At 41.4% G+C, this 27,359-nt stretch overlaps 1 protein-coding gene across 1 annotated transcript in view; it reads right to left on the bottom strand.

Annotated features, from left to right (window-relative positions):
- LOC133138566 (cadherin-4-like) overlaps positions 1-23,450 on the bottom strand; it is a 296,079-nt gene extending 272,629 nt beyond the window's left edge. The window contains 2 exon segments of the mRNA XM_061257438.1: positions 21,273-21,384; positions 23,324-23,450. Of these exon segments, the coding sequence (XP_061113422.1) occupies positions 21,273-21,384; positions 23,324-23,392 (181 nt within the window). The 5' untranslated portion in view covers positions 23,393-23,450.
- Positions 23,451-27,359: the final 3,909 nt, after the last annotated feature.

Raw genomic sequence — 27,359 nt, 5'->3', positions numbered from 1 at the left:
AGCTGTGCATGTGAGTAGTGGTGACAGAATGTTTAATGGGAGGTACTGCATTAGTGTGTGCAGTAAGAAACAGCAAGTTATAGTTCAGAAAAGACTGCGTGGATCTAATACACAGAAAAGGCTAGTATTCATGCCATTTTTGTTAATGCAAAGAATTGGAATATAACGGGATGGCTTCATTGCTTATCAAACATTGACCACATAACTTGGACCCACCATCTTACTGTCTTTACCTGGACAGTTTAGCCCTTTCAGAAACCTTAATGTCCACATCTAGTGCACCACATAGAGGTAGGAGCCCACCCTTAATAGGCTAGCTGGCAGCACACAAGTAATTAGTACATGGCAGCATCCTTGTAGACTGAGCCTGAAATTAACTCCATTCTGTTTTGCAACAAATCACACCCTGAGAAATCTTCCGTCTCCCAAGATCCTGCCGTTTTATTACGGTGCGGAGTGTTTTTCCTGAAAATGTTCTACTTTCTCACAAACAATCAAAGACGCGTGCATGTATGCCACCTCCACTGTGGCCGGCATCAGCCCAATGCATCTGGCAGATCCTGTTCTGGAAAGAGAAAATAAAAAGGCTATACACACTCCTGTTCCCCCAGCGCTCGGTAAAGCCCACAGTTCCATGGGGTCTGCATGAGCCTGCTGTGTGCATCCGGCTGTTAAGGCACAATAAATATTCTGCAACAGTGAGGAAGGCTTGCGAGCTTCATCACAAAACGGCGCGCTGCATATCAGTGAACGCTCACAGGTACACACTAGTAAACAAATGCAAATGAGGATATTGTCTGATGCCGGCTTCTAAGGTTTGTGAAAAAGCACAACACGGGTCCTAAACAAAAGACGAGAATTTTACCTAACCTAATGAATCATGTGACACAGTATAGTGTGTCCTCTGAGCCAATGAGTCAGGAACACAGACACGATCCTGCCGATGGCTGAATTCTATGACGTGGGAGTATGGTGGTCTATCGCCTGTTCATCAAAGGACTCTCGCTTCATAGTTTTTTTTTAGGTTGAACTAGTTTACCAATGCAACTTATTTTTTTGCTCTTCTTGCCTACAGAAACAGCCTCCTAAAAAAAACATACATGTGGATCTCTATAGCACCTCCGCCATCTTTCCCCAACACAGTGGGTAGGGTCATTCACAATGGAAATAAAAATAACTGAAAATGTACCTAATTGAGAAAGTGCTGTAATGTATAAACCAATACATACAGCTGTATATAAACTGGAAAGTTATCTCAATAAAGAATTGTTGCTGTCCCACTGCCTAGTGCAGCAACACGCACGCAACATGTGCACGTACATATGCACACACACATTCATTTTCCTAAAGAAGTAACTGATGAATGTTGTACAATAAATACAGAACAGGCAGTGATGGACTGGCGCTGTACTGAGGTTGCCTGCCCGCGTGGCTCCCAGTGCCAGGGCTCCAGAGTGGAAAAGCAATAAAAAACTCTCTGCAGGTGCCCTCCCTGTGCGTCATTTTTCCTTGAATAAACAAATAATTAAAGCATACTCTTCGCTCTAAATAAAAAAGGGAAGAAATCAATGAGACGGCCTCTTCTTGAAGGAGAGAAAAAGCAGCGATTGTTGAGGATTGCGGTGGAGTTGGGATCGATCGGGTTTAGGTACCTCAGCTTGGACTGGCAGTCTGGGGCCCTGGGCTGCACTCATGTCCCCCTCCCCACCCTCCCTCCTTCCCCACTTTCATTCCTTCAGCAGGTGCAGTGGTGAAACAGTGGTAGACCTCTGACCTCTACTAGTGGTATTTATGTGTATGCTGAGCATCTCTCTCTCCCTCTCTCCCTCCCACCCGACCTCCTCCATGTGGCTTGTTACTGTAATTGCAAATTCATTATGAGTTTCCCTGCCACACACACTCTCTGACTTATTGTTAGTTTGACAGTTAGAATACTACCACGAAAGTAATGTTTTTTTGTTTGTTTGTTTTTACTGGGGAAATTATGAACTGCAACTGAAACTATTTAAATCATGCAATTGAATTTAAACAGAGGGAGGCAACTGGCATTTCAAAAGTATGACAAATCTCTGGCCTTGTGATTTTAACATTTGAGAGCTAGGGAAAAAAAAAAGTCTATTTTACAGTGAACTGTATATTCATAAAACTTTTGGTATGAATGTAATTTTCAAGAGATCACTTCATGTCCAAACAGAAAATGTTTTACTTTTAAGATGAACAATCTGGTAGCAAACTAAATTCAAACATAATTATCTTAGTTTATGGACTATTGCACATTATTTTTGCTCCTTCAAGAATCTCATGACTCTTAGCATGACCATGAATAGAAACATAGTCCTTTGAAGCCTCTTCTAACTGGCTCAGTCATTCACTTGCCCACAAGTGCAATCAATCTATTGCCTACAGGAGTCTGGAAAATTATTTCACAAATAGCAGAGCATCTCATCATAATAGACGGCCTTTGTATTCATCTTCACTTCACTTTCTGGGAGACTGAAATGTCTCTTTGTCAGATTCTCTTGAACCAAAAAAGGACAATTATTTTATATTTATTATTTTCCGAGTGTGTGTGTCTGTTATCACTGGCGAAGAAAGTTAATAGTGAAGGTAGGGCTGAGTGATATAGCTATCGCGGTTACGATTTATTTTGTGAGCGCAGTAACAACCACCTCCAGCATGTTTGTTGTAGTTGGTTAACTTACCTATTTGTTTTAAAAAACACATCACTTACGTTTTTGCTCTTTATCCTTTACCACACGAAACAGCATGGCCCTGTTGCTGTCATATCAATATTAAAAAGATGAGAGTGACGTTTTTTTTCCCCGGAAGCATTTCACTTTGGCTCAGAAAATTGGAAATGTGCTACCGCATCAGGTATGATTCAATAAAAAAAAGACTAAAACAAATCTAACACCACATGCCGGAGATAGATGTTACTGCGCTTACAAAAAAATCATATACCACAATGGCTATTTCACCCAGCCCTAAGTAAAGGCTAAATCAGGAATGACGTTAACCAAAAAAAACAAGAAATAAATCCACCATATACAGTAGCTCATTAATGAAGGCTACATTCATCTTGTAGCTACAATCTGATCATTCCTCCTCTGTGGTCTTTCACTGCACATAATGATACAAAAACAGAACCTCTCACAACAAGACACTTAAGATATGTAGACACTGCAACTGTGGTCAATTAAAATAAAATTGTTATTTTGTTGAGCAAGAAGAGCCAGTGCATATTGTGAGACCGTGACTGTGAGAACGTGTCATGAAAACTAACCACATCAGACCCTTATTTAGATGTGAATGTGACTGCATGCAGAAATTTCATTCATATAGTCACCTTATCAGCACAAGCCATTTCCATTAGTTGGGACTTGATACAATAAGCTACATATCAAAACACTCCTTTGCCGTCGAAGTTGGTTGGCATTTTGGTTGGCATTTTTTATATAGCGCCTTTATCCAAAGCGCTGTACAATTGATGCTTCTCATTCACCCATTCATACACACACTCACACACCAACGGCGATTGGCTGCCATGCAAGGCGCCGACCAGCTTGTCAGGAGCATTTGGGGGTTAGGTGTCTTGCTCAGGGACACTTCGACAAAGCCCGGGCGGGGGATCGAACCGGCAACCCTCCGACTGCCAGACGACTACTCTTACTCCCTGAGCCATGTCGCCCCCAGTCTTGAAATTGTTGGTATGATGAATGAAAAAATACTGGAAGATTATGCATTCAACTCCATAAAAGAGCTGGCTTTAATCCGGCACCAACATACATGGCAGGGCTCCAACAATGTCCCTGCAATTGCACAGGGATGTGCCCTGCGCCAGATCCCGCGGAGAACACAAATGAACACAGTGGCGCATTAAGCCTCCAGTCCTGAGGACATAAAAGCCCTGATCAATGGGCACTGCTTTCAGCAGGAGTGTGAAGTGCATCAGCGGAATCTCTCCCATCATCCGCAAGGTACAATCACAGCATCGCCCTCGCATCTACATAAATAACACCGTTCTTTATACAAACAACTTCTGTCTATACCCTCGTGCCATGACTATGTATTTGAATCCTATACTTTCACTGCCATCAGACCAACAATAATGAACGGGTGCACACATAAGGGAGACCTCCTGGAGTGGCCCGCAGAGTATTTTCATCCTCAGCATGTACAGGCAGGGGCTTGATGTGGATAAAACACTGCTCCTCTGCCTTTCCATTGTTCCTCCTCCTTAAGCTATGAGGCCACATCTGCCTCGGTCATGGCCTTTACTCCTTTGTTCATCAAAAAATGCAATATCGTAATATGCCTGCATTACAAACTTGCATACTTGCAATCTGGAGCATTGTAAACACTTAATTGTAAGTAAAGCCATGCAGAAACACACTGCATTAATATTTGATGATGCAAAAAGCTAATGTTAACTGCTGCGTTTGCTCTGATTGTAATTGTGCAAAGGCATCCATTATTGTTGTTAGCCACATTATATATTCAGCAGCTTTGTCTACTATTCAATGCAATTCACTTGTATTTGGACAGCGCTTTTTACAACACAAGATTGTCACAAAGCAGCTTTACAAAGAACCCAGGCCTGAGACCCCCTCAGAGCAAGCTTAGGGCAACAGTGGCAAGGAACAACTCCCTGACTAACAGGAAGAAACCTTGAGCAGAACCAAGCTTCTGGCTGGCACTGGGTAAACAGTGAGTTTAACAGTAGTGATATATATAATATATAAATCAATTAAATGAATATATTAAATAAATACTTATACAAATAATTAAAAGAAAGAAGTTATGCATATAACAATAGTGCAGATGACAAATACAGATGAGTATCCAGTTCTTGGCACAACGAAGGGAGACGTAGCAGGTTAGCTGCTACTTTTACTAAAACTCTACTGTAATACTTCATGAGAAAATCTAGTTTTGACAAATCTAGTAGTGACAAACAGCTTTCTTAGAAGGTGCAGAGACAGACAAGAAAACACAAAAACAGAAATAGTATATCCTGTATGTCTGTGCTATATGCTTTGTAATTTGAAATCCCTACCATCAAGATTCAATATTTAATACATTATGTGCTGTGGCCCAATGAAATCAAGAGCTGGAGGCTGGTTCAACATGTGTTTTAGTATGTGCCGTGTTTATGTTTATAGATATTTGTCAGAGGAGAAAATCTTGTTTTGAGGAGAAAATCTGTTTGGGCACAATTGTGGCTTCAGTCACTCTTTTTAGGAGGCTTCTCAGTTTGAATAATTCGCAAAAGAAGACCAGAAAATGTCAACACCCACCTCCCTACCACACCCCCCCAAAAAAAAAAAACTATGAAAACATTATCTGTCAACACATGTTCTGGCATAATTCCTGAACCACAGATCCCATGAATAATGCACAAGTAAATGAAACATTGTGATAATGAGAAATGGCACGCTTCTCTGAGTGCAGCAAATGGAAAACAGCAGTGGCCAATCAACACAGTGACAAACTATAACTGAATCCTGACCAGATAATCACCATCCATTTTAAAGCACAGATTGGAAACCAGAATGTGTGAGTGAATAAAAGCACACAATTAAACATGTTGGTGATAAATAAGATCTTTTTATACCCATCTCTTCCCTTCTCAGTTTCAATTTAATTGATGCCATTAGCTTTTCACTTTTCACTTAACAGTGAAAAGTGAACACTGGTGCCAAAATTAGGCTGTGTGTAGTCCTTTGGGCACAAGGGGCATGTTCAAGCAATAAATGAACATACTGAAATGCCCATAATATTTCCATCAGAAAACGACATCTCAATAACAAAATACTATGTGAAAATGCTGCCTTTTACTTTTCCAGGACACTGTTACCATTTTAGTGGAGTAGCTACAGTATAGAGTAATCGGCCGAGCTGAAGAGCTTCACACTGGATAGGCAATAATTTGTCTGAGTGAAGGGTGCTGAATTGAGAATTGCTGAATGAACCCATGTAGAGTAAGATTCCCTCTGAGAGTGTGTGTGTCAGCACTGTTCAGTCAGTGCAGACATTAATGCACTCCAGAAACATTAGCCCTAGCCCTTGATTGATTGCACAGACCCTGGCATCACACACGAGTGTCAAAACACACTGCGTGCACCACACCGTGGCGTAACTCTGAGACAAACATTTTCGCTTGCCTCCTCCACAGCCGTGGTGGTGAGGGCCGACCCCACTGGCCAGCCGCCTGAATGAACTTCATCTGGGCACGTGTCATGTTGCACTGAGGCGATTCAGGCTGCCGCCTCTTTTTCCCCTCCCTTAGAGCACAGTGAGAAGGAGCAACAGGAAAAGCCCAGTGGATCACACCTCCAGTGGCCGCACTGCCCGCTGAGAGCTGAGGCATTGCTGCTGTAACATTCAGCTATGCCAGCTTGGCCAGCATGAAAACTGTTCAAGCTGGATATGAGCTGGTCAACCAGCTAGTTCTGGGTGTTTGTCTGAGCTGGTAGCTAGTCAACCAGCTACCAGCTCCTTCAAAACATAGCTCGAGCTGTTTTATTTCAGCAAGGATGCCAGGTCCCTGAGACAACAGTGTCCGGCTTTGCGGCAGCAAAGAGTCTTAAACTTGAAATACGTGGGCTAATTGCTAATTGCCCCGAACCTATTCTAATTGTTTTGTGTACTTCACAAATGTGCTGATCTCAATAAGTATCACCCATCAGCAGGGAATTGCTGTTTACCTAATTGTATCTATTGAGGTGGCATTAACAAGCTTTCTGTTATTTTGTCAAGTCGTAAACACAACCTAAAATCGTTTCCCTACTAAAGACAAGCAAAGTGTGGTCTGGACCTCTTTACGACATAATAAAATAAACATTGCAGAAACATTCCAACCAGATAACACCGTTGCTATTTACCATAGCCTTATTGCAACATTCTAAAAGGTTTCAAAACAAGCTGGGGCACACATCACATTAAAAATGTAATACAATCCACACATTCAAACTTATTTAATGGGAACTGGTTGCTTTTTAAAATGACTTAATAGGAAGAGCACAAAAGTGAACATTATCGCACTAGATTAGATAAAATGTTTTAAACTATATAAAACCGTCAAGTTTTTTGATTCCACTATTTGAAGTGTACAAGCCTTCATAGTGGTAAGGTGTGTTGCATTGCATGCATTATTGATGCAACAAGGTGGAACAGATTCCAGCTGGCGCCTTTCTCAGAGTGCAGAGTTGCAGTCTGCAAATTTCCTTTCATTTCCTAATTCCAGCAAGGTACATCAAGAAAATTTCCCCACAGACTTACATTTCCAGACTCCAGTAATTCTGCCTCATGTTATAGCAAATCGATTCTTAATAAATGATCTGTATGCTTCCCTGTTGCTTTTCATTTAAAATCCATACAGCTGCAAGGCAAATTACCCTGCTAGGAAAAACACAGCACCTACAATTAAATTAACAAATCTTAGCTCTTAATTAATATGGGAATTACAAGAAACCTACAGGTTTGAGACGTGACTGCCATGACATCCCTGCTTTCATTCTAGTCTGCTCCATGTTGTAAGCTGAACAGAGTTGAGGAACAGAGACAGATGAAAGATGAACAAAGCCTTGTTGAGAGCACACAGAGTGGGTTCTGTGCGGACCCTCTTATTCCCCCCCCCCAACTGCCAGTCTCTCTCCAGTGTCTGCCCTTTATTCGCTAATGAGGTGGAAGATTGACAGCTGGATTACACGGCTGTTTTGTAATCCTTTAATTTCTTAAAGATAATCACCCTCTTGGACGGTGTGCTCTCAACTTCCTGTAGGTCTTTTCAATCAACTCATTCGGGGGAAACTACAGGGGTTGCACATGTACTGCGTGTTTGTGTGAGCGCATGTGTGTATGTGGGCATTGGGGGGAGAGAGAGGGGGAGAGAGAGAGAGAGAGAGAAAGAGAAAGAGGGAGAGGGAGAGAGAGCGAGAGAGAGAGAGAGAGAGAGAGGGAGAGGGAGGGTGAGAGAGGGAGAAAAAGATGGAGGGTGAGAGAGGGAGAAAAAGATGGAGGGTGGGGGAGGTTAAATCCATGTTGTACAATATCTGGGTAGGATGAGGGTAACCATGAGCCATGTAATAGCATCTAGAGGAAATGTCTGGTGATACACACAGCAGTCGGCTGAGAGCAAACAGAGGAGGAAACACAGAGCTCTTTGTCTGGGGCGCAGTCTTTGCTTTTGTGTCTTTTTTGCTCGGAGGTACACGTTCTTCGCCTGGGATTTTTTGATCAATTTCAGACCACTTCTCAACTGCTGGAGCTGGAGCAGAGATACCTTCCCAGAAGAGATCTGAGGAGAGAAAGCCAGTTTTTTCAACTCAGCTCCTCCGGACAAATGAGGAAGTGGCTGCATTTCTAGACTACTGTGGCCATTGTACTAAATGGCCGTTTAGTACCTCTCAGCCAAACATGGTTGATGGTTGGTACATAGCCTTAATTGTTAATGATAACCACCTCATGGGGTGATGTTTCCAATTAATTGTGCTGGTTAGCTAAATATATTGATTCAGAATGTGCGATTTCAATTTTATAATAGGTAAATAAATAACAGATAATACATTTACAATCTATGCTTATTGGATGATGCAAGCAGCTGCACAGTAACATTGCCAAACAGATAATTTGGCCATTTAGTATTTTTGCATCGGTATCTATCAGAACATCTGAAAACAATTTCAAATTATGTCAAGGCTGTTTGCCGTTTGGTCTGGTTGGGCTCCAGGTAGAACATCAGTGTGAAAGAGGTGGGGATCAAAGGAATGCTGAGACAGAATTAAAAGGATCTGGGCTTCTTGTTTTTGGCTGGTGTGAAGTGCTGGACTGTAGTGCTCTGTAGCTTATCCATAAATGTGAGTCATAAATCAAGATGTGGAGGGCAGGGGGGAGTCCAACACCAAGGGGCCAGAAGAAAGAGTAGAAAAGGAAAGGAAGGAAAGAGAATTAGAAATTATGCTGACTCATCTTCTGGGTTCCAGTTGGTGAGTCGTGGCAGGGCAAGTGGTGGTCCTGGCCGTGAAAGACAAATATTGGGTGAGACAGGGACACTCAATCTCTCCCTCCCATCCATGACCACTGCTGATGCTCAACAATATCGCTCAGGCACTGGGGAGGTGGGGGATGGGGAGGACCCTGAGCACTGAGTGCAGAAAACAAAGGGATGACGGAGAGGGTGCCTTCAGCATGTTACATCTCCTGCAGAACTGCTTCTTTTTAATTAGAAAACCTCGGGAGTGAATTCATTCACTCAGGTTAATCAAGTGCCAATACGCCCCGGTCCTTCGGATGTGTTCACAAATGCCCCCAAGGAAGATTTTCCTCACTATAATTGTTCATTTATTTTTCATTTGAAAAGATTTGTGGGCTTCAGGTTCAGCTGCATCACACTCACTGCGCCGTGATTCCTGGTGCAGGCCAGGTCAGCCTTCCCTCGCCTCAGTTCACTGACAGAGCCGGCCGATTCCACACGTTCAACCAGAGAGGGGCCGGTCCTCAGGAGAGGTCAGCCTCACTGAGAAACCCAGTCCATTAATGGATACAGCTCCAGTCCACTGGTGCTTCAAATCAGGTGTCAAGGGCTATGCTGGAAATCACTGTGATGGCACTTTTTCTTTTTTTTTTTAAAGGAAGCTGAAGACAAGCTATTTTTTCATTTGAGTTCAATACCATGTACTGTACTATGATTGTATTTCAAATCCTGACAAAGTTCTTAGAATTTGTATTAGTATGCAACCTCAGTTTAATGTCCTGTACCGTCATACAGAAAAGGTGTAAATACAGCAATAATTTACTATTTTATTCCTCATATTATTTTTAGATTGGGAGGGTTCATATAATACATTTTGAAAATAAAAAATGTAGTTTTGTGAGAAAAGTTAAAAATAATTTCAATATTACAATCTGGCTCATGCATCCATGCAGTATGTTTGGTAAAAGGTCAGTGCTGAGTCACTACCATTACAGGATGAATGACAGACAGGCTGATTTCCCATTGAATGAAATCTTGAGCATTTTGCTTTGACAGGGTATTAAGGAATGAATATTGATTTTGCTTCATGAATAAGTATCACAGAATCAGTTGCCATTAGTTTCATGACTAATTGCATTGGATGTTCCAACATGTCAGTAGGCCCTTCGTTCCTATCTTGTCCCAGATGCTCTCAATTGGAGCACTGTAGCGATTCTTCACAGGATTTAGGAATTATAATAGTTAAATCATTCTGTAATTAGGTTAAGAACTTTTGTCTTCTGAGGATTTATGTTTTATCCTGTCTTAACAAAGATGAAGGTCTCCCAGGATCCAGCAAAGGGAATTGCATATGAAGCCATAATGCTTTCGGATTTGTCCTGCTCAAGATCACAAGCTTCTGGTAGATGATTAAAAAATTCCAAATGCAAAAGTTCCTTTGATTAACAATAATGATCCTTCGTAGAGCTTTAAAAAAAAAAAGTCAAGGTGGCAGATCTTGGAGACAGAGGTCGACCATCAACAGCCATCTTCAATGATAATAATGATTTTTTTTTCTTTTTTTCCTTTTTCAATTGTGCAGAATGTTGCACCATAAGCATTATTCTGAGCAACATCCTTATTCACCGATGAGAGACTATGATTTGCCCAATTCCCGAGTCCGAGGATGATCATTAAAATTCCACTCATTACAATTGGGAAAACATCTCCCAATAAACTTCATGCAGTTTTAATGGTTCCATTGATTAGCGTAATATGAGAAGAAAGATGGGGTGATGCAGACTGAAGACCCCTCTGTTTATCATCCTTTCCTTGAGGAGACTAACTCTCAATTGCGCACAGCTGACTCTTCACTTTTCTGGCTTGTCTCAGAGCGATTTTGTTTTTAACTAAATCAATTAAACGGTAATTAAAATGTTTCAGAGGCAAAAATGTGGATCTAATGGAGCAGAGAGAGAAGCAGCTGGTTGGGAACTGGCCAAGCTATAGGTGGTATAGTAGGCAGGCATATTTCTATTTCTGCAAGGACTATCAGAGGACCTGCACAAAGACGGAAACAGCATGGCATTGTGGGTACTGAAAACAACAATGTAGTTGCATAATCTGGTCTATTGGCACATACTGTAATACGCATATGTATAGCATGTCAGTATATGGTAATCCCTCAAAAGAACTGCTTCAAAAGAACATAATAATCTAATAATCAAATGGTTCTCATTGTTTTGCTGCATTCCAAATATAAAATATAACCAGCACTTCCTACATGTGTTATGTAATCCAGGCATGAAATTGTGTATGAAGCCAAAACACATTAGTCTATGCATTAGTCTATGCAAACTCCATTTTAGTTTCAGGAAAAGGGAGGACAAAGCAATTCTCACAATGCCTCTGATCAAAGCAATTTTACCCCAATATATAGAATATATGCCGAGCTGTTCTAATAACTTACCTCAAACAAATGGGCAAAAAACAGACATAATAACGGAGACTGACAGCAGGCCAGTGAAATTAAAACAGGTTTGTGCAGATTGGCACACATTCCCTTAACCGTGTGACAGCAGGGAATTCTGAACCACGGTGACCTGTCACAGCTCTGTGTGCACTGTGCCCTTCAGAATCACCCAGGATTTTAAAAATCCCCACTCTCATTAAAAAGGGCATTTTAAAGAAAGTACTGCAGGTTCCACTCCTTTATTTATTCTATTCACACGAACGCTCCATTTCCAGGCTCTTTCAACAAAGGAGGGGAAAAGTTCCGTCGAGGCAGAGGTGGCGTTCTTTGCAGAAGAAAAGGCAGGAAAGAGGCGCTGTCCTAACAGCTTCCAGGTGTGATAAGATAATCTCTCTGGGCTTGAAAAAAAGAATTGCAAAGCAGAGCTGAGAAAAAGGCTTTAGCAAATGCAGCAGCAGCAGGGCCCATCTTAAAGGCCTGGGCAGAAACTGCTCCTCTCCACCATTAATGATCTCAGGTCTCCAAACTTCCAGGTCTGATAATGACACCGTAATCTCCCTTTGAAGGTTGAATATCACTGCACCTTCATATAATTAAATATTTTACACTGTGAACTATGTTGTGTTCCTCCAGCAAGCACACGAGTAAGCATGTGGAGACACACATGCCCACAGAGAAACAAAGTCAGAAACACAGTAACCTACAGAGCACTATAAACCAACAATAACCTCTCAAAGTGTCAGAGCAGACGCCATTTTAACAGCAGTGGGGTTTCCAAGATGAGGGCTTATCCCCTTCTCTTGCTTTCCCTTAGGCCTGGAGGAGGATGGACAGAGCCTTGCCTCCATGCCCATGGCCTTGTTTGCAGTGGAGATTGTGTCCGGAGCACACACTTGATGTATGCAAATATCCAGGTTGAACTGAAGGCTGTGCGACCCATGAGAAAACTCACAACATGGCTAATGCACATCCGGGGTGGAGGCATCACCGCCTCTTTCCCTGCCAGAAAACCGTAAGATTTCATTTGAAGTTCAGCACTGTTTTGGGGATAAGATTTCCCCAACAGTGCTTAACCTAACAAAAGAGAGAGGAAAGATTCACAAAGATTGACTTCTCAACAGAAGATGAGTGGTGAGGGAGTGTGGGCGGGGGGGGGGGCTGTAATATTTGGTCACTTCACTGTATCAGTACTGGGTGCCATGTCTCCTGCTGAAAGGGTTTTAAGAAACGGGCGGAAGGAAGAGAGGGTCAGTATGATTCTGAGAAAGAGAGGAAAAAAAAAAGATTCAGCTTATCAGAAACCTGCCACCATAATCCCCATCCTGAGTTTGGAAATAGAATAACAGCTTGGAGAAGGGCAAGCGCCTTAGGAACAACTATTCTGAGGGAGAAAAAAACAGGCAGGACTTAAGGCGGCGACAATGGCGACACAATCAGCCACCTCTCCTTGGTACTCCTCGGGTTTTACCCGTATGGAGCCAGACTCGCTGTGGAAGTTGAGCTGAGGAAGCTGGAAGTTTGCCATGCATCCAATCACAGGGAACAGTACATCCTTAGTCCTCCTCATTAGTGAAAAGTTCACAGGGAATGGCCACAGCAGGGGGGATAGAGGTGCGACATATTTGAGTGTTCTTAAAATAGGTCAACTTTGCCAGGAATCTAATTCTATGTAGACAATTTAAAAATGGTTTATATTTTCAGACGGAGTGTAACTCAATTCCTCCAGGACCCAATAAGGCTGCTTCTTGCCCATAGACACCAGCATTTAATGTACCTAACAGATGACAAGGACACTCAGTTCACAAACACTGCTGAGTAACTCAATCAGCAGGAAATATCACCATCTCCTGGGGCCAGGGGAGAAGATGTTGAAAATCTCATTAAAAAATAATGGCTTCCACCTGCTACTACCCCTTTCACAAAATGCCTTTCTAATGACCGAGGACATAATTCAGGTACAAATCCTAAATCTGTAGCTCCGGTGTAGCATGGGCCAAATTGCAGCTACCTTGCTATAGGGTTGTAGGATTTAGATTAAAAACTTTCTCTAGTAGTGCACAGCCAATAAGGTTTTGATTTAAAATATATATCATCGCTGATTAATGTTGTGCAGTAAGAGGTGGCGATGTATAGAAAGCAGCACTGCCAGTTGACTTGAATCCTCTTTGTGTGGGGGAAAAGCATAGCTAGCACAGATAAACCTCAGCATTCAAGTCCTGTTCTAGAGGCGTATGTTTGTTCCTCAGCAGGGAATTGTGTAAATACTCTAGCCAAGTGGACTGTCTTGTATTTTTGGCAAAAAATCTATAAAAAATGTTTTACCTTTTTTTTGGCCAACCACACAGAACCCTTTTCTCTAACGTTTATGTCACAAAGTAGCCTATGTTGTTCCTTAGTTAAGGTCATTCTTACTGAATTAGAAAGTTGTCGTCAGTATAAAATAAGGGTTTCATAGTTTGGTTAAAATAAAATGTGTTTTTATGTAAGGTCACAATAGTCTGGTTGCTTAGTTCAAGTTGCTGTTTAAAATGATAATATTGTCAGCCAACAACCATACTTTCTGTGTGGTCACAGTCCATCAACAATGAAATCTTTAAACGTTTCCGCCCTTTGCCTTTGTGCCCTTCTTGCACCCCCTTGTGGATATAAAAGTATCCAATACATGTTATGGCAATGCAATAATTATGCTAATTTTACAATAATATTTGAAATATGATTGGAATACGATATTCAAATAAAATGCTTTGGTCTAGTTAGCAGCCCAACCTTGCTATACAGTCTTGCTCTGTATAGCAACATCTCATCAAAGTGTCTTCACAAGCTCCCAAAAACATGTAAACAAATGGAAACAAGAGTGGAAGGAAGAGCACAGGGTGTTTGGCTGGTGGACTCACAGATGAGTCCGGTGCATCATTCCCCCTTGCCTTGGGCACTTTTGCAGTGGTGTTGCGGATGAGTGGGATAACTGAGAGTCTAGCTCTGATTGGAATTTGTCCAGGTCTGGTATCTGAGGCAGGAAATGTTCCCAGCACTCTCAGCTCCGAGTGACTCAAGCAGTCCCCCTTCCCCGGGCGATAGAACAGCGCAGACACAGCCAATAAAAATGGAGGGAGGGAGAGAGAGAGAGAGAGAGAGAGAGAGAGAGAGAGAGAGAGAGAGAGAGAGAGAGAGAGAGAGAGAGAGAGAGAGAGAGAGAGAGAGAGAGAGAGAGAGAGAGAGAGAGAGAGAGAGAGAGAGAGAGAGAGAGAGAGAGAGAGAGAGAGAGAGAGAGCATTCTCTTTTTTCTTTAGAGAGGAGGACTGAGGCTGCAAATAGGTCATGACTCCAGAAAATGTACCACCCCCACCACATTGTAATACAGGAATCATTGAGACTTCAGCACTGCTTCAAACCCACAAAAGGGTCACAGTTCAAGGTATGAAAACAAGATATCAAAACAAGTTATTCTATTTGAAAAGTAAAGGGGGAAATCCTCAGGGAAACACAGCGAAATAGATGTTTGTTTTTAACCTGTATCACTGCTTCACTTGTTCAAACTGTTCTTTAGTAACACTGTGCCTAGCATACATTAACATACAATAATAATCCTCTCTCAACTTCAGCATGTTGGCTAATGGAGGCCAGTGTTTGTGGTTTTGTCCCGGATTAAAATCAAACTGCAAGACAGTTAAACTTTACTCAATTTCTTGAGACATCTCTTTTCCCTTTTCATTTTAGCAAGACATTACAATACGGATTTGAATGTCCATACTGTAATATTTGTAAGATTTATGTACAGTAAGTGTTAATAAAAAAGTAGTAAGTTGTTATTATTTAATAGCAGATCATAAATATAAATATTTCCTTGTGTTTTCACAGTGAGCGATTTGGTCGGCCAGTTGCCAGAAGTGGAGCAACAGCCAGGAGCATCAGCAACTGGGCAACTGGGCGACAAAAGTTACCCATGCATCTTTTCACCTGCGTCGCCCCTAAACATCCAATCAGAGTTCAAAGCTTCCTGTCTTTCCAAACGATTTGATCCTATTATGTGAATCATTGTTCCACCCGGCTTCATTCATTTCAATGGAGAAGCAGCTAAAAACCTTAGCATAGGCAGATGTGTAGCAGCACTTGAGAGCTGAATATTGATAGAGATGGAGATCTAGGTCACTAGTGACCAAGAGGAGAGGTACAATATATTTCCACCTAGTGAGATTGCATTTAAATCAGTAAAAACACTACGCCATTATTTCTCTATTAAAAAATTTAGCTCCACAAGACCACTAAGAAGAAACAACGGTAAGCTCTAGGCCTCAGCCTACTACACTTAAGCGACCTGTCAACCATGTTACTCACTGTGAGAACATGGGATTAGTGTATTAATATCTCACGTTTCAGAAAAATGTCATCACTTGCCCAAAGAATCTAAGATTTACATTTCTTACACAACATTAAAGAAAGCTAGTGTATCACTGCAACTGGCCTGAATCTGGGTTTTGTATAGTGCTTTAGGCCCAGCCAATCTTTCGTTGTTTTGTACAGCTCTGTCTTGAGGAAAGGACCTCAGGCAAAGGCCTATATTCCACTCGACCGTAAAGAGAAACGTGTCACTAAGATTTTCTGAATATGTACTGACAGGGAATTTAAGGCCTATTATCCTGGAGAAACTGCAGTTCAATTCAGTTTGTTTTAAGCTCAACAAAAACCCTCTCCTCATTTTCCAGGGTGCCTGTTTGAGCTAACAGTTCAGGCTGATGGCTTAACCTACAATGTGCAGTCACCAGAATACCCTATTGCTCTGAATGGTTTTGAGGTGATGAAGCTTTCCGAAGCAAGTTTTATGACCCCACAGTCTATTAGACTCATTCTGGCCATTAACTCCCTACAATGATTGTACGTTATAATATTGCTACAGTAATGAGCATTTCCTTCAAACCACTGAGTGGTGTGACACGGGTGTGATTGCGCAAGTATTCATGAGCATCCATATGCACTTTAGTGAATTAATGTATGGGAGGGTACGCCTGAGCAAGGCATGCAATTACAGACATTATTTTGTGTGTTTCCAGTACCTGAATTATAATTATAAGGCATATAATGCAATGCCTCCAATAACTGAATGATTGAAGGCATTGCATATGATAACCATTATCAGAATAATACAAGCAGCTGGAATGAAACTCTGGATGTGAGGAAGCCCAGCCCAACCCAAGGCCCACTCCCGGCACACAGAAAGGCAAGCTTGCCGGGCCCACAGCAGCCATCCTACGGGAATGTGGGGACTCGCAGGCTGGAAATGTGAAGCAGCGTCCCTGGATCGGGGTCACGGACAGTTGGTTTTCCTGGGAATACAAACGGAGTGGCAGGCGCGGGAGGAGTGGCCGGTGGACGAGCCCTGTCATTGCAACACTCTGTCATTCAGAGACGCTCCGGGTCACCTCGTCAGGGGACAGCCATTCCTATAATATTTATTGTTTCGTACACGCCATTTTCCCCAGTCAGGGGGATGCAGTGGCAGCTGCTGGAAAGGCTGTGCCTATCACACCATCAGCACAAATAAATCCTCCAAACAGTGGTGGAGGTGCCTCAGGATGGGCTTCCATTACATCCAGCCCCAGTGCACTTTGCCCTTATAGGGGACCTCCTGTCCAAAATATGTCCAGATTTGATATGCCGCATGAAATGCTTAACAGTTGTATTTTTCTGATGTACATGTACAGTAAGTATACATTACAGCTGGGATAAAATCAATTTCAACTCAGTCAATGAAACAAATTCTAATTCATTTTGCTGATAAAAAGCAATTCATGAATTGAATTTCCAATTCTTTTCTGAAGTGATTTTGTGAAATTGACCCCAACCCAAATAATAATTTACTATACATGCACAACTGAGCAGGCCTACAATACATTTCATAAAGCATACCAAATGGGAGTTGTTCTTTAATTCAATTCAAGCCTTATCTTTGTAACTTCAGTTATGAATTCAAGTAAACTTATTTAATTCTTATCCAGCATTTTTTATTCATGTCAGATGTTACAAACCCCATGACACTGTGCTCGCATTAAAAATGAAACACAGGCTTATTTTCCCTCAAACGCAAAGACAAAGAGCACATTGAGGTATGGCAGAAGAGAGGCCTGAATGACTGCATATGCTAATGAATAGGTCACTTTTTCACATGGTTAGCATAGGGGAATGTGAAACAAGGACAATTTCACATTTCAGCAATCAATTAATGAGAAAACTTAGGAGCTTTACAAGGGAAGTCTTGACTTTTGTTTCCAAACAGCCGGCTAACCTTCAGCAGAGACTTGGCTGAAAAACATTTGAGAAAAATAATGCTGAGTGCATTTCTAGTTTCTATCCCCGCAGGATTTATTTCTGCCCACATGCATGTGTTAACATTTTCTGTGCAGAAATGAGTGAAGTTGACGGTCACCTGGCCCAGCCTCACAGCACATCCCTGGCAGGAGGAATGCTGACACATTAGACTACTGGATGTACTGCATACTGCTTAGCTGGGCTATCTCCCTGCCCTGCAGTATCTCTGGAACACAGAATGAGAGTGTATCCATTCAGAGAATGAATGTCTGCACCACGCATCGCGGGCCTGACGTATTTACAATGGCCACAGAGATGCAGCCGTTATCTTCAATCCAGTCAGAATTAAAATAAGGTGAAACGTGGTGGTGCGTTATCAGAATGACATTTAGACCGCGGCAGAATGCCAGCTTCGTTGTCTCACTAGCGGCATTGTGCGAGGGCTGCAAGGTAGTAGGGAAAACTAAGCAGTCGTCTCAAGACACTGGTAATTAAATCCGTACAAGGGAAAGTTCAGAGGTCCCGGCCTTCCCTGACAGCGGCACGCAGAGGCAGCTCCCCCATTCTGTCTACACGGCTCAGCGTTCACCCCTCCGCTCTGCGGCTGCAGGACTCCTGCACATCCTAATATTTCAAGCCCTGCTCCATCCGACCCATTATTTTCCTAGATGACGGTTCTAGGTTAAACAACGTCATTATCGGAGTCTTTCCCGAAGATTTTCCCTTTCTCAATGTTCTTTGCAAACGATAAATCACCCGTGCCAGATGCATAAATCACGTGGGCCTTCTCTCCAGCCGGCATGCTCAGAGTAGCAGATCTGTATGATAACAAAGCTGCCGGCTTGGTTTAATGGATGTGGGGTAGACTATCGGAGGATCCGTCAAAAAGGGAAAAAAATGTCTCAAGTGATAAACATCAAATAAGTAAAACATAATTGCCTATGATATATAAATGCCTTTAAGGAATTGGTAAGGATTGGATATTTAGTTAATAAAAAAAATAAAAATAAAAAAAAAGGATATAGCCTTTAATCTTTCCAAATAGAATGATATGAGAAAATGCCGCCTTGTGTGGATTCACATTCATTCCCTTAACATTTGTAGGTATACTGTAAGCACTACCAGAGGAGACTGAACACTTTCAAGCAGAGACACTGTACGTCTTACTGACGGTTTGTGATTGTGTCGACACCCCCTGCTGGGCTGACAGAGTCACTGCTACATCCGTGCTTGACATGAGCAGCGCTTGCTGATCCCTGTGTTGTTCCCTACCCATATAGCCCACATCACTGCCCCTAAAATGACTGTTTCTGTCAGGCCTCAGCTCCTTTCGGCCCCAGACTGAACTGTATGGGGTCACTATCCCACAGCTGCTTCCCCAGGACACAGGCCACAGGCCCAGTTACTGCCCCCACCTGGGATCACCCTCCAGCTGCCTGCTAGCCATGCAGGAGATGAGGCCGCAGGTTCCTGCACACTACTTCTCTTAAAGTCCATTTAAGCATTTCAGCCAGAGAGGATTTATCTGGCACAAGGGATAAAGCAGCAGTGCACAGCAATGCACAGAGACAAAGCATTTAATTATACAACCACACTGCAGAACAGTATGTGCATATTCCCAGCATATCAGCTACATTTTTTACAAATAAGTTGTTTAAAACAAGGAAAGAATCCTTTCGAATACAGAATACTTTTCCTACATGATCTGCTTTCAGAACTAACTAAAAGTCCAGGCTTTGTGTTCAGAAGTCGAAATAAATGTGCATATTCCTAATTCACAGTGGGGCATTATAAAACCAACCTGGCCCTTTTCTACATACACAGCCTCCGGTGGGCCTGCTTTTGTCCTCTCAGAGTTATTATGGTCCATTATCCAGCAAGGTTAGTATTTCTTGTCAAACGGTTTTAAAAACGATCAGGATCTGCACATTGGTTTTTTTAATTCAAAGCCAGCATAGAGCATTTATATAAATAATACAACCAATGTCCTAGTCACAAACTATAATCAGAGCTGGTGCATTATTTTCCCTGAAAAAGATTGATTAAAAAGGGAAGGTGGTTGATTCAGGTTTATATTGGTTGTCTTATCCAAGACATATTGAGTTTAGCACAGTAAATAAATCATATTACAATTGGACACAGATGAAAACAAATGCACTGCACTGAAAAGAAAAAGAAAAAAACAGAGCTACAGTGAGTGAACAGCAACAGAGACTTTCTGCAGGGGAAAACAATACAGATCAATAGTAAATTCCAATTAGCCTATATTGGCATGCCCGGAGCTAAATTAGTAGGGAGATGTCGATTTCATTTCTTCCACTATCGGCTGCTACTGAAAAGTTGGTCCACGGTACAAATGAAACTTATTTTACTACCACACAATGCAAAAAAACATCATGCAATTTAAATACTTCAGGCAATAATATCACTAAAATATTATGTTAATTTATTGTTTCTTATTATTATAATTTGTATTATTATTATTATTATTATTATTATTATTATTATTAAATGGAAATATTATGAAACTGCAAGTACATTTGTTAAAATAAGACAAAGGAACTGAACTGACTATCCAGCAGTAACTCAATACAGATAAGAATGGTTTCAAAGTTAAGCCAGCACCATGTGGCCACAAAACATTCACTGTTCAGTGAGGAACATTGATCTTGCAGAGATAGCATTCTAAAAGGATATCAAGTAAAAATGTCCACATCCAGGACACATCGTTTTATCCTCTCACAACAGCTTGATATTTCAAAAAAAGATAGCTCCTGACCTAAAAAACATTCATAAACCTTCAAAAAATATGATCCAAATTGATAACATTTGTGCTTTTTTTCCTCAAGTAAAAACAAAGTTGCTGAGGTGAAGTGATGAACAACATCCAGAGATCAGAGCCTCAGTTGTTTGAGTCATGCTTTAAGCAGTGTCCAGCAGCTAAGAGATGCTCTAACCCTGCACACATTCACAGATGTGCATCGTGGACAAGGCAGGGCTGCTCTGCCTCCAGTCCGCTGGAACAGAGGGACCAGCGCACGTCTGTTCCATCCTTGCCTTACACTCGCACGGCACACGCAGGCTGGATGACAAACGCTCGACTGACTTATTTTCATTTTTAATAAAGCTCACAAATAACCACAACACGGCTGGATCTGGAAGGACACTCATTTCCACGACCAAGACTACCGTTGTGTTATGTCCGTGTGCATGTGTGTGCATGCGTGTGTGTGTGTGTGTGTGTGTGTGTGTACAGTGCACATAAGCGTGATGATCAGAAGGCAGCGCATCAAAATCCCATCCACGGGAGGGAAATCTCCATCCCAAACCCTCAGACTTGCGTTATTATTATGCCTTACTAAAATAATATTCATCCTCTCCCGATAAACAACTTCTCAATGAGAGCGCACTGGCTCTATAGAACAGAGATTACAAGCAAGATTAATTTGGCATGCCTTCAGTAAGAGGCTAAAACATGCGTCTCAGCTGAAATTCTCTCAATATAAAACCCAGGGCATTTGCTTAAAAAAAATGCAGACTTACCTTTGAGAATGCTCTGACCTTGCAGTATATCCCTTGAAACAAATACTGTGTAAAAACTTTCTGAAAATCCAGGTCTGCAGGGTGGTTTAGGTGGTACATCTCCATAATTCCCCTATGAAAAAGAATGCATTGTAAAACATCTTTAAACATGAGCTCAACTGAATTCACTTTGGTTCTGAGTGGACTGCAGCTGTCTTCAGTTTGGCAGAAACAGCCCAGTTTTGAGAAGCTTAAACCTACCTAAATGTAGAATTTAGAAAAGGAATCCTAGTATTGCAACGCAGTGGTGCAATGCATTAAAAAACATTTTGCTACTGATGTGTACAGTCCTGTCATTTTTAAATGATATTATTCTGCTGTGTGAAGGTACAGTAGGCAGCATCCATGAGCTGTCGATGTATAAATTCAGGTGCATGGACCACTAACATCAGTGGCTGTTGTAAAAGTGACTCTTTCTCAAAAAAAGACTTCCTGATCACATTGTTTTAAATCAGATGGCTGTTTTCAGGGGTAGTGGCGATGAATGCCCCAGAGTGGAACGGTATTATTTGAACAGAAATGAGAGAAAGGGGCAAACAGAGTTTTATTCGTTAGAATCCTGCCATTCAAACCACAGGAGACTAGACCAACTCTAATGAAGAGCCCTATCTGTTTTGTGAGAAATTATGTCCCCGACTTGCCAAACCAGGAGAAATACTGCCTGTGCAGTGCCGAAGGCATCCTTATTTCATGTTGCAGTCAGTTCCAAGTTTCCAACACTGCCAAACCACAAAGGTTTATGTGTGAATGCACACCTGTGTGCCTTTTTGTGTCAGTGAGCATGTGTGCGTGTGTGTTAGTTGACTGTGTGGTATCAGGATAAGGTTTTTTTTTTAAATAATGAAATGATATCCAGTGGTCTGCCTACTCATTCTGAAAAAAAATTATGAGGCGGAATATGGGCGTGCATGAAAATTCTAATTCAAGGCAATTTTCTTCTGTAATTACAGTACAAGATGCACACGATGCTGATGTTGTCAGATGTGATATGCACTTAATGCAAGTTCTACACACCCCCACTGTAACCAAGCAGGCAACATAGCCTGCATCACTTCGGGTAGTTCCAATGATTTCCACTTTATATGGATGAAGTTCAATATATCGAAGACGTGGAGAATTTCTACCTACAAATTAGTCATTTGAAAATGAAAGTCGGTGGGCCTGAATGAAATAAAATAAAATATATATATTATGTGTGTAGTCAGACCATCGAAGATTTGGAAAACTAATTCAACATGTTTCTGCCATAGACCACTTCACTTTTATCCGCTACACAAGTTGAAAGTTAATGACCTGCACGGAGTAGCCTACGTCCAAAAGCAACATGTCAGTGTATCTTTTTTTTATGTAGCTGGCTTAGTTTATCCATGCTTTAAAGAAAACTAATACACAGAAGTGTGCACTACAGCTTTGTCTAATGTAAAAAAGTATCGGCAAGCTATAGGTTATATATTAAAAGTAAAATTAAAATAACGCATGTAGGCTACTATTCCTAAATTTCGAACAGTAGCATACTATTTCATTAGCTGCATATCTTAAAACAATTTTATAAAACCGCCCGTTTGATTCAATTGCAAATGTTAAACAAAGAAGACATCGATTTTGCCTGCATTATCTGCACTGTCTGAAGTGCGCTACCGCAAGCAGACAACTGAAATTCGGGCAGTAAATGAAAAGATCAAACGATGAACATAGTAATTCGTACCCACGTGCATTTAGTCTGAAAATAACCTCATTGACAAATACATTACAATGTTTTGAGCGTTTCTGAGCAACTAAAAATATATGCTAATGGTCCTATTATAAGTAAGGCAAAAAACGACAGCGGTTAAGACTCGAAAGACGGCGTACTTCTGTGTTGAAAAATACACCACTCAAAAAGACTCCCTGTACTTAAGTTGCGGACAAACGCTATAATTCAGTGTCACTGCACCATTTTGTGCATGCAAGCCGCTGTTAGTACAGCATTACAGCAGCTAGCTACTTCTATAGTGTTAAAATGTATGTCTCACCCAAGATGTGCCCAGTAGTACGGCGCTCATCACTAAGATAACGTAGCCAGTTTTCATTGTTGTCAGCATGCAGAGGCAGTTCTACATGAGATGCTGCGAGTGTTCTTCGACAATTTTTATTTCCCCCGTGTTTCTTCTCGGGTGCTCCTTTTGCGATTCGCTTGCAGTGTTAAGCTCTTCAGTAGTAAAGACCGTCCCGAGCCCACTCGCTCTCAGATGCAGGTGAAAAGCGCTGTTCAGCTCAGCACCAAAGAGCTAACCAGCGTCACCACAACCCCTCCTACTGTACAGTGTGGGAGAATCCCACTTAAAGACACACAGTAAAAAGGAAGTTAAGCCCAGCAATCAAATTCTTTTAGCTGCCGTTCTAATAATTTTCTTTAACGCCGTTGAAGACTGAAGGTGACCAAGACCAAATGCACTATACAATACGATTACTTAGTAGACTACGCCATTTCACAATACATGACAATTTAAAGTTGGTCTTAACATGGATTTACAGTAGTTGTCTCGGCTACATCGTAGTATTCTATATGCGCATGTACGTATCCCATTATCCATGCATGCGTGTTCGCATTGTTTGCCTCTTAAGTGTGGACTAGAGTTGTAGGCCAACAGTCAAAGAATGCACATTGAAAATGTATAGCCTAGCTGCTAGAGGGATCTTACATATTGGTATGTGACCATTTATTCATAAAGTATTAGACGGATAACCATAGCATCCCACTGCCTAATTGCCATCAATGTGTAATTTGGGATTCTGAATTGCTGAGACAAGCCTACATGGAGACGTGAAATGTCAGCGCAAAAATATCTGGCCGCTGAGAAATGGATGGGTTTCCGGTTTAATAACCGTGACATTTCGCATCTGATTGGTGGTCAATTTACATATCTGAGAAGTAAAGCAATGGGTTAATCCCATCAAAAGGAATACAACTGTGCGTCGATTTGAGTCCGTTTAGCGTAATTCCCTTTCACCGTCCAGTGTAGCAGGTTTCTGACCACCTTAATCCAGTTCCACCGACAATAATACTGCAAACGACGCAGTATTGATATCAGTGCTAAAACGTGCAGTGGGGTGCAAAAATGTGGGCACCCCTGGTTCAAACGTCTGTTATAATGAATCAGTGTATGATTGAAAACAAACCTGAACTCTAAGTGGTACAGAAAACACACAAACATTGAAAAGCCTGAAGCCTTTTGGAACAATGTGCTTTGGACTGATGAAATCAAAATGGAACTTTTCGGCCACCACCAAAGAAGGTATGTTAGGAGAATAAATGGTGAAGCCTTTGTAACTTGCCAACTGTGAAACATGGAGGTGGATCCATTATGCTTTGGGGCTGTGTGGCAGCTGGGGGCACAGGAAATATTGTGCAAGTGGAAGGAAGAATGGATTCCACCAAATATCAAGAAATTTGCAAAGTTCAGTCTAGACATTGAAGTTGTAGAGAGGTTGGGTATTCCAGCAAGACAATGATCCAAAGCATACCTCAAAATGAGCTTTCAGGAAAGACGGATTAAAGTTTTGGAATGGCCACCACAGTCCCCAGACTTGACTATTATTGAAAATCAGTGGAGATCTCTAAAACATGCAATGCATGCAAGAAAGCCTGTTTCTGAGTTAGAGGTGTTCTGCCAGAAAGGGCCTTTTTCCTTTTTTTATTATTTTGAAACTGGAAAAATATAAATATAAAAAGTACTCTTGCTTTAAAATGTGAAGAAATGTGTCATTTAGAGGCCAGGTTTGCTTCTGTTCACTACCTGATAGTAATTGTAAAAGGCCTTTTTACCAGGGGTGCACACATTTTAGCACGCTACTGTATGTCATGATTTAACTTCAAAAAGATATTTAGCAAGCTATGGTTTACACTAAATAAAAATAAAGAACCTTGGGAATTATGAGGAAAGAAAGGGCCAATTTCCCTCAGCAAAGCAGCCAACATTTTAATGTTAACGGCCATAATGGCAGAAACAAAGCACCCACATGCTATCATAACAAATCAATGTCCAAGAAAAGAGGAATGAAACAAAGCATGCTCACGCAAAGGTCCTCCTTCCTCATAGGAAATATTACATGTAAAAACAGTTGTGGTTAAAACCTTTTGAAAACCAGAATGCACATCATAGGGAAGAGGGGTTACAAATAAAACAAATAAAAAAATGAAATAGGTTACTTTTTTAAATGTATAATACTGAGTCTCTGATTCTAAAACATGGTGAGGCAAATTATTACATTTTTAGGGCCTTTTAGCCAAAAGCCCTGCCACCTGTTGTTACCTTTTGAAATTGTACGTAGGATAAGGTGGCCAGCTGTTTAGGACCAAAAGGGTATGACAGGATTATGTACAATAATAGGCTCCCTCTGGTATGACGAAGATAGCCTATTCAGTGCTTTGTGGGTAAGGAGATTAATTTTGATGCCAGCTTTGTATTTTATAGGTGAATATAATCTAAGATATAAAGTAAGATATGACTATTCCTCAAGTATTTATTTGTTTAAATCCCAGCAGAAGCATTCTGCAGAACAGTAAATAAAAGGCTGTTTGGACCAGTATGATGGCAGTATGAAATTGTGGCATGATTCTCTCTCACTCCCTCTGGCAGTATTTGCATTGTGGGAAGGGGAATTGATTGATTTATTGATATTTTACATATACAAGCTTGTTATTGCAGACAGAGAGACTTCTGGAGACAACACATATTGATCTGATTTCTTAATAGATACTTTCAGAATTATTCATTGAGCTTTTCTCATAACATCCATTTCATTATCTAATGTCATTTTAATTTAAGATATGCTTTGTGATTTCTTCTGACACCTTGCTGGAACTGACTGATTTGGCTGAACTTTTTGCCTTTACCTGAAGCATTTATAAAGACATTAATGCAAATTGTGTGTGTGTGTGTGTGTGTGTGTGTCTGTGTGCATGTGTGTGCATGTGTGTCTGGGTGTGTGCGTGCGTGTGTATGTGTCTGTGTGTCTGTGTCTGTGTGTGTGTGTGTGCTTGTGTGTGTGTGTGTGTGTGTGCGTGCGTGCGTGCGTGCGTGCGTGCGTGCGTGCGTGTGTGTGTGTGTGTGTGTGTGCATATGTGTGTGTGTGTCTGTGTGCATGTGTGTGCGTGTGTGTGTCTGGGTGCGTGCGTGTGTGTGTGTTTGTGTGTGTGTGTGGGGGAGGGGGGCATAGAAGGGCTTTAGAAATATAGGATATTACCACATTATGTCAGCTGGACGGCATTTGTGTCCCATTTCCATCCTGTGCCTTAGCAAATACTGGCACAGGATGTCCTCAATATCTGTTGAGAGATTGAAAGCTTCATGGCCACAACATAAGAATAAGACTAAGGAAAGAAATCAACACTGACCTTACAGTTACTGTTAATGCTTTCCCAAGTGAACATTTAGAGGAAGATTAGTGCTTAGAACAGAAATTTAAGAAGTAGACAATCTCATTTTGAGTCACCACGACCACAAATGTTCGAAATATGAGTAAAAACCTACACACCAGAATTCACTTTAAACTATAGCTTGGATTAATAATAATTATTCTGATTGGCTAAAAAGCATGCATATATAGTGAGCTCCACAATGTTTTGGACAAAGACAGATGTATTTTATCTTGATTTGGCAAATGTATTTAGACATCAATACATTGTAAAGATATGCATCAGCACACATGATTTAAAAAGAATAATGGAAAAAAAAAAATAGAAAGTAGAGAAATGCATACTCCAAAATCTATGACAGTTGTTTCTCAAAGAATCTCTTGGTACATGTCCTGCTTGTTTTCCCCTGTTATCTGTGCAATCTGTTCACAGCCTTGGAGCACAAGTGATGCTACTGCATCAAACATCCCAATGGGAGCCACCAACCAACCCAACAGCTCCCAGCTCTATTGTTTAGATTTCGGGTTGGTGATTTACCCCCAAGTGTCTCTTGACATGTTCAGCATTGATACAATTAAAACATCATTATTGCACCTGCCTGAAATCACTTATCCCCCCTCATGCTGATCTCTCTTCATAGAGAGCTTGTT

Source organism: Conger conger, chromosome 10, assembly GCF_963514075.1.
Source record: "Conger conger chromosome 10, fConCon1.1, whole genome shotgun sequence".
Classification (NCBI taxonomy): Eukaryota; Metazoa; Chordata; class Actinopteri; order Anguilliformes; family Congridae; genus Conger; species Conger conger.
Note: the sequence above shows the minus strand (reverse complement) of the source record. Positions and strands in the feature narration are given on the sequence as shown.